This window comes from Ipomoea nil, unplaced genomic scaffold (genome assembly GCF_001879475.1).
Source record: "Ipomoea nil cultivar Tokyo-kokei standard unplaced genomic scaffold, Asagao_1.1 scaffold1310, whole genome shotgun sequence".
NCBI classification, from domain to species: domain Eukaryota; kingdom Viridiplantae; phylum Streptophyta; class Magnoliopsida; order Solanales; family Convolvulaceae; genus Ipomoea; species Ipomoea nil.
The window spans coordinates 888,100-896,071 of NW_017617738.1; the positions used below are offsets into that span (position 1 = coordinate 888,100).

General features: G+C 33.9%; 1 protein-coding gene across 1 annotated transcript; it reads right to left on the minus strand.

The window, feature by feature from the left end:
- Nucleotides 1-6,330: 6,330 nt before the first annotated feature.
- LOC109185059 lies at nt 6,331-7,009 on the minus strand. Its single transcript, XM_019335057.1, has 2 exons — nt 6,982-7,009; nt 6,331-6,854 (listed from the first exon to the last, which is right to left on the minus strand). Exons 1-2 carry the CDS (start codon nt 7,007-7,009, stop codon nt 6,331-6,333), a joined length of 552 nt encoding a protein of 183 aa, XP_019190602.1.
- Between the last annotated feature and the right edge of the window lie 963 nt (nt 7,010-7,972).

Below are 7,972 nucleotides of genomic sequence, written 5' to 3' on the forward strand. Positions count from 1 at the left end.
TAAGCACTACCTCTAACAGCTAAGAGCTTGGAGTTGACACGTCTATCACTCCCACTCATCAAAATAGCCAATAGATAGTCAAGTCACAGAAGCATTCCAATAACTTAAACAATAAACTAAAGGGCTAAGTCCATAAATTTGAAATCTTAATCATACACCACAATTTCCCAAATAACTCCAATGTCCACTATAAATGAACTAAACATAATGAGTCTTACTTATATGTCTCACAAAATCGTCTTGAGCCATACAAACCAAAATGGCCCAAGATCAATTTTAAAGAAACTAAAGATCCTATTAATCACTAAAGAATTTATTAAATGGCAGTGCACCACAAGTTAAATGCTTTTGTTCTAATAAATTCATTAATATTGTTGCAACATTTTCATAAATATGTTGCACAACCAAATGTTCAATAATTTGAACTCATGAATTTATAAGAACAAATACAAGATTAATACTTGCGGAATTATTTAGACTTATTGTTTGACATACAATCCAATTTGGGATGTATGAAGACAATAATTAAATCCATAATCTTTAATGGAGCATCTTCATGATTTGTTTCTAAATGATCACTCGCACTGATTGAAATATTGTTCAGCGAAATTAATAAAATAAATATGCATACTCATAATTGATTTGACCAACTAATAAATGAAGATATAATTCCCCACCATTAGTTGGGCATACTAAATGATCAATTTTTTGTTCCAATTAAAGTCCGACTAAATAATGAAGATATAATTCCCCACCATAGTTGGACATGAAAACAAAAAAAACAAAATACACCTTTCAAAACTAAGTTAGAATTTGGCTCAAAAGATACACATTTTTATTAATGGAATCCAAAAGAGATATGTCAAATCACGTAACTTACTAGTTTTGGCATAGGAAGTCTGAATCCTTCCAATAGCCAACTGCCATCACGGATTGAGCATCTTGTTCCTTCAACTCAGGAACTTTCTCGAACAAGAACATTGCCAAGCCGAGAGTTGCTAGGTAGAACAACATCTTTTGTTGCCACCTCTTGAAGTTCAATCCAACACCGGTGAACTTCTTCGGCTTTTCAGCCGATCCGATCAGTACTGTAAGTACCCGAGTCATGAGAATATATCCCTCCGTGCTCCCACCATCTTGTGAACCAACGTTCATTGGTGGTGCCTGGGAATTCGCAACATTGTTGCCGTTCCCTCCATTATTATCCGCAACAACATTTTCCTACCCATGGATTGGCAGTACGGGGTCCTCCATTTCTTCAATGAAATTAGAGGGAAAAAAAGCCAACAAGAAGACGAAGAAATAAGGTTTTAAGACTGTTGGGAAGCCGTTGGTAAAACCGAATAATAATCCCACAAAACTAAGGATTATTATTTTCTGTAGAAAAAGGAAAGGAAAGATGAAGAGATAGGATCGTATTTGGTGTAGGGTTTTTAGCAAGAGTGAAGCGATCACTCTTTCCTTAAAACCTTATTTGCTACCTCACACAAGTTTGAGCAGGATAAAACTTGCTACGACCCAATGTTTAGCATAGAGTATTTTGAGGCTGGAAAATATGATTTTCTATGTTGTAAAAATAAGCTTAATTGAATCACGCCAGTGCAAAATAACCTCTATGCTATACAATTCAATAAACTTTAAAAGAGCTCTTGTATAAATAGTGGGGCAAATCCTCTTCCCAAACCAGTGTGGGACAAAAGCTTCATTTTTTCCCTTCATTTTCCAACTCAAATGAGTCTACTTTGAGAATCAATATCTCATTCACCCATTATCCGTTTTGAGCTTACAATATATCAATCTCTTCGTCTCATTACGAAGAACCCAAATTTACTTTGACCCGACCCAAATTGGAAGTGGACCCCACTAATAATTGTACCACAAAATAGCCACTTAGCATGTCATTTTATATCATTTTAAGCTATTTTGTCCAACACATAATATATCCGTTAGACATAAATTACAGTTTTCCCTTAAATAAAAGTCATTTCTACGATGTTTTTGTGATACACTGCATTTGTTGTTGTGATATATAGGAATTTGGAAATTTGGTTAGGCAGAGACAATAATTATTGATAGAAACTAAAATTCCCCTGGTTGACCGTTTCTTTGTTAATGGCTACCTCCCATCCATAAAAAAATTGTAACTAGCAGCCAAAGAAAGACGATCAGTGCTATATAGTTGCAACGAAACTTCTTCATAGTAGAATTTTTTGGAAGAGCAAAACTAGTGCATGTGGTACGTCTATGTTATGATTCTTCCAAAAGGCTGAGACCCCAACCCTAAGGGTCCCCTACACTCCGATCCGACAGAGCATTTTGGGAGAATGTTATGATTCTGATACATACCCAATAAATAAATAAATAAATAAATATATATATATATATATATATATATATATATATATATATATATATATATATATAATTAATTTTAATTTGAATGGTCTAGATTAAGTGTCTACGAACACGATTAAATGTGTGCGAACACAATTAAGTTAGTGCAAATGCGATTGATCTAGATTGGTCTAGGTGACATTGTGAGATCAAATCTTGTGCATCAATCTAATAAATTTAATGGTCTAGATTGATCTAGATTAAGTGTGTGCGAATGTGACTAAATGTGTGCGAACGCGATTTATCTAAATTGATCTAGACCATTAAAATTTATTAGATTGATGAACAAGATTTGATCTCATAATCTCACCTACATAGGTTTTCTCATACGATACCTCTCTCTCTCTCTCTCTCTCTCTCTCTCTCTCTCTCTCAGAGGATCCTGTGAGAACAGTACCATATGACAAATATAAAAACCAATCTTAGGCTCCGTTTAGAAACCAGGAAAATGACTTCAGAAAAATGAATCATTTTCCAGAAAACATTTTCCTTTCTGGTGTTTGGCTACCCAACGTAAAACTATCTATGTGTGTTTGGTTCATTTTCTAAAAAAAATGAGCAGAAAAATGAAAAGAATTAAATACTTCAAGATTTTAATTGTTTGATATATACTTTTGATAAAATCCTTTTGTGAATAGCAATCTTTTAAGTATATATATATATATATATATATATATATATATATATATATATATATATATATATATATATATATATTACATTTAAAAAATGAATTTCTTTTTAAGTTTTAAATACGAAAAAATTAATATTATTTGTAGAATTTTCTTATTTTTTTGAACTTTGAGTTCCAAAAAAAAAGTCGCGAATCCACTAGTGGAAATTATGAAATTTCCGACCACCGGAAAGTGATCTTTCAAAAAATGATAAAATGGAAAGAGCAAGTAATTATTATAAGTAGTTTGTAAAAGAAAAAAAATTATGTATTCTTAGAATAATATGTTACATTACTTATTTATCATTTATAATATAACACTCTATTAATATTCTTTGTTATTAATTTTATTTTTAATAATTTATCATTCATTAGTTGTAAATTAATTGTTCCATCTAAATTAAAGTTTGAAATATCATGTTTAATTTTGTATTTTAAATTTTTAAAATACAACTTTGAAATTTATTTTTCAAATGTTATCCATATATGCGTTGCTTAAAAATTCCCAATTTGTTTGAACTTCGGAGGATTGAAGATTATCACAAATTATATATGTCTGAGCAGAAACGCCGTCACGTCGTCGCAATTCGAGGCAGACTTTATTTTGTTCGGCAAATTATGTTGTGCATCCGTTGCATCATGCATGGTGCATACGGATGCAAAACCGACGTCGTTTTATTAAAAACGCGCGCGTCTTACTTAAAAATTAAAAAAAAAAAATCAGTTTCGATTCCCAGCAACAACATTATATTGTGCATAATTTGAACTATATATCCAGAATCAATGAATTAAAATTACAGAATCGATGAACTAAAATTCCAGAATCTATGAACTAAAATTTCAGAACCGATGAACTAAAATTTCAAAATCTATGAACAAAAATTCCAGAATGAATGAACTAAAATTCCAGAATCTATGAACTAAAATTCCAGAATCGATGAACTAAAAATCCAGAATCAATGAATTAAAATTCCAGAATCTATGAACTAAAATTGCAGAATCTATGAACTAAAATTGCAGAATCTATGAACTAAAATTCCAGAGTGAATGAACAACATAATGTTGTTGAGGGGAATTGAAACTGATTTTTTTTAAGCGGGATGCGTGTTTTAATAAAACGACGTCGTTTTTGCAATGGTGCATACGGATGCACAACATAACTATTGTTTTCGTTCCGATCGGGCAAATTATTCGGTAAATTGAATCTATCTTGCAAGATGAATTCGGGTCTAAAATACATAATTAACATGTTGACTGTTCACAATTTACATAGTGAATGTTCATGATTTTATAAATTAAAAGATAAAATGTGAACATTTAGTAGGTAAATTGTAAAAATTAAATGTATAAATTGTGGACATTCAATATGTATATTGTGTATTTTAGATTCAAGTCTACCTTCATGGTATATCCGCCTTCTCGAAACGCAATGTATAAGCCGTCATGTGAAGCCAATGGCGAGCTACCATTTTGTGGGTGCCTGGCATCGCAGGCTTATTTCTATTCCTACTTGTTCACAATAATTACGAAATTTTCGTTGATCACATTAATCTTGATTGTAACATCATTTTCAGATTACATATTGACTTTTATTTTAACTATAAAAACAAATATTATTCAAACTAATGGAACGGCTTTATTATCAAATTTGGCGTAACTACTAAAAAATTGGTTTAAAAAAAAAAAAAAAAAAAAAAAAAAAGAAGGAATATAATTACATGCTAAAATTACATCGCTTGAAAAAACGTGTAAAACTGGCTCACGTGAAATAAATATGAAATTTGTATTATTTTTTAACAAAAATGTAATTGTGAATGCATTCTAAAATGTGGTTTTTTTTTTTTTTGAAAAGTATAGTGAATACAAATGTTTATTCACCCATAGAAAAGTATTAAATATTTGCTAAAGTGTCAAAAGACCCAACTTTTGAAGAAATTAAAAAAGCAATTAGGCAATCAAACTCTAAAAATTCAATCAAATACCAAAAATGATTAAAATAATTCATCTAAGTCCTATATATCTAATTCATCTTCACTATCTTGTTCATCATCTGGATCGGGAATGGGTATTTGACCTTGTCTATACTGGGTCTCAATGTGGTGTTGGTTGAGTAACAATTGTGGCTTTACCTTGATTTATTGATCTTCATTGATAGGTACTCCTGCAGACCTATAAAGTGTTGTGATGAGAGAAGACTGACCAAGAAAGCAACGCGAGCGTACAATGGCTTGTATGTGCAGTTTCATGAATGCTCCGGCTGATAATATCTCCCACATCAATAGTCTTATGCTCCTTGATGCAATAGGCCAAGATGACATGATCCCTGCGCACATTTCCATGTTCAACCTTGGAATGCTAGGGCTGCTGATTCGAGAGATGAGTTGAGAAAATTCTGGGCAGAAATTATGTTTTAAAGCAGCAGTAAAAGGTTGACCAGGGATGCTCGACGCGTCGAGTCCTTCCAGTACGCAAAATTCTTTTCGCTGGGGCTTCTCGACGCATCGAGAAAGTTTCCAGAATGTAATTTTCCCAGCCTCAATATTTTTCGATGCATTGAGGATTATTTTGGACGCGTCGAGACTACCTAAAATGCAATTGTTTTCTTTGTTTTCAGCTCAAGAGTATTCAAAAATTTCTCCAAACATCAACCCAAGCATTTAACAAGCAAAAATTTCACTCCAAAGCCATATAAACACAAAAAACTAAGGCTCAAGGATTTTTTTTTTCTTCAAAAATCAATTTATCATCATGCAATTTCAAAACTAAGGATTTAACACCCAAATTCAAAGTTCACAATCTAATAACGAAATAAACTAGCAAAAGTAAAAATGCAATTGTAAAGGAAAATAAAATGGCTTGGATTGCCTCACAAAAAGCGTTCGTTTTAGGTCATGAGCTTGAGCCCTTTCTGCAATGTTCATCCTGGATTATCCGCGAGGCTATCACCATCACTAGCCTCGATGAAATGCTTCACACAAGTCTTGAATGCCAACATGTACTCTTTTCTCAAGACCTCCCATTCTTTGATTTCGTCTTTCATAACTTAAGCTTTATTTCCAAATAAAATTTCAGATTTTTCTGCAATTTTCTCCACCATGAGATCCTTTTCCATATGTGCAAAATGAGTATCTCAATCACTTAAACGTTTCCACATTTCATGCTCATCAAATGTCATATCATAATGGGGATCAAGATGTTCATCAAGAGTTGTGCTATCAATCTCATCAACCATGTAACACCTTCCAACAACATGAGAATTTGGTTCACCAAAGAACATTGAATGCAGCTTTCTCTTCTCCAAAATTAAAAATCTTTGATCCTTTCCTTGCATAAATTATAGCTCCCGTTGTGGCTAAGAAAGGTCTCCCCAAGATGATTGGAATGTTTGGATCTTCTCTAATATCCATCACAACAAAATCACAAGGCACAAAATACTTATTCACACGGACTAGGACATCTTCAAGAATTCCAATAGGGCTCTTTGTTGACGGGTCGGCAAATTGAAGTGTGAATTGGACCGGTTGTGGCTCCTCCAAATTTAGCTTCTTGCATAGAGATAGGGGCATTATATTAACACTTGCTCCTAGATCACAAAGTGATCTATTGATGGTTGAGCCACCAATAACACATGGGATTGTGAATTTTCCCGGATCTCTATGTTTGGTAGGAAACTTTTCTTCTTCATGTGTCCGGGCCTGGTACTCTTTTGTCATTGCAATCATTTCTTGATCACCAAATTTTCTCTTTTTGGAGAGAATCTCCCTTAAAAGCTTTCCATAAGAAGGCACTTGAGTGAGCAAATCAAGCAAAGGGATAGAGACATCCAAATTTTTTACCACATCCAAAAACTTACTCCATCTACTATCTTTGACTTGCTTTGAAATTTTTGAGGGAATGGTAGTGGTGGTACATACCTCCTCCCAGGCTTCTATCTATCATCATTTTCATGACCTTGTTGATTTGGATTCTAAACTGGAGGGCTAGATTCTTCTTCTTCAAGTTTCTCTTCAATTTCCACATCAATAATCTTACTTGGCCTTGACTTGTCAACCAGAAGAGGTGGTTCTTCAAGTTTCTTGCCACTTCTTGTTACAATGGCATCGACATGCTCTCTTGGATTTTCGGGGCAAGCGGGCAACTTCCCAGTGACTTTTGTGCAAGAAGTAGAGGCTTGGTTGGCAATTTGTCTCTCCAACATCTTGTTATGAGCACTCAATTTATCTAATTTCTCGGCCATTTGTTTGTATCTCTCTTCACTTTGCATTTAGGATTTGAGCATCATGTCATCGTAGCTTCCCAATTTGGTGGAGGTGGGGCTCCCAAAGTAGGCAATGGTGGCCTTGGTTGAGAAGGAATACCTTGAAATCCTTGGTTGTGTCCATATTGTTGTGGTGGGACTCCTATAAAATTTTGTTGCCCTTGAAATCCCGGTGGTGGTGGTCCTCTATTGCCAAAGTTTTGAGGATTTGCTTCCCCCAATGGGTTGCTCCAAGAAAAATCGGGATGATTCCTTGAGGTATTAAGATTATAAGCCCCTTGAGGTTGAAAGGATTGTGGTGGCCTATTGTATCCCACCAAATCAATATGTTCCATAGAAGATTGAGCATTTGTTTCATCATTAAGGCATTCTCCCGAATTGTATCCTCCACCACAAAGATCACATATCAAAACTTGTCTCGATAAAGTTGAAGGGGTAGAAGCATAGCTCACATTTTGATTTTGAAGAGTGATTTGAGCTAACTTTTGCACCATAGTAGCCACATTGTCCACCTTAACTGACAAGGCTGATATTTGTTCTACATCATGCATGCCTCCTATAAGTCTTTGAGAAAATCTCTCCGAATACCAAGTTGAGTCATTCATTGCAATCTTTTCCAAGAGATCTTTGGCTTGAGTAGGCTCTAA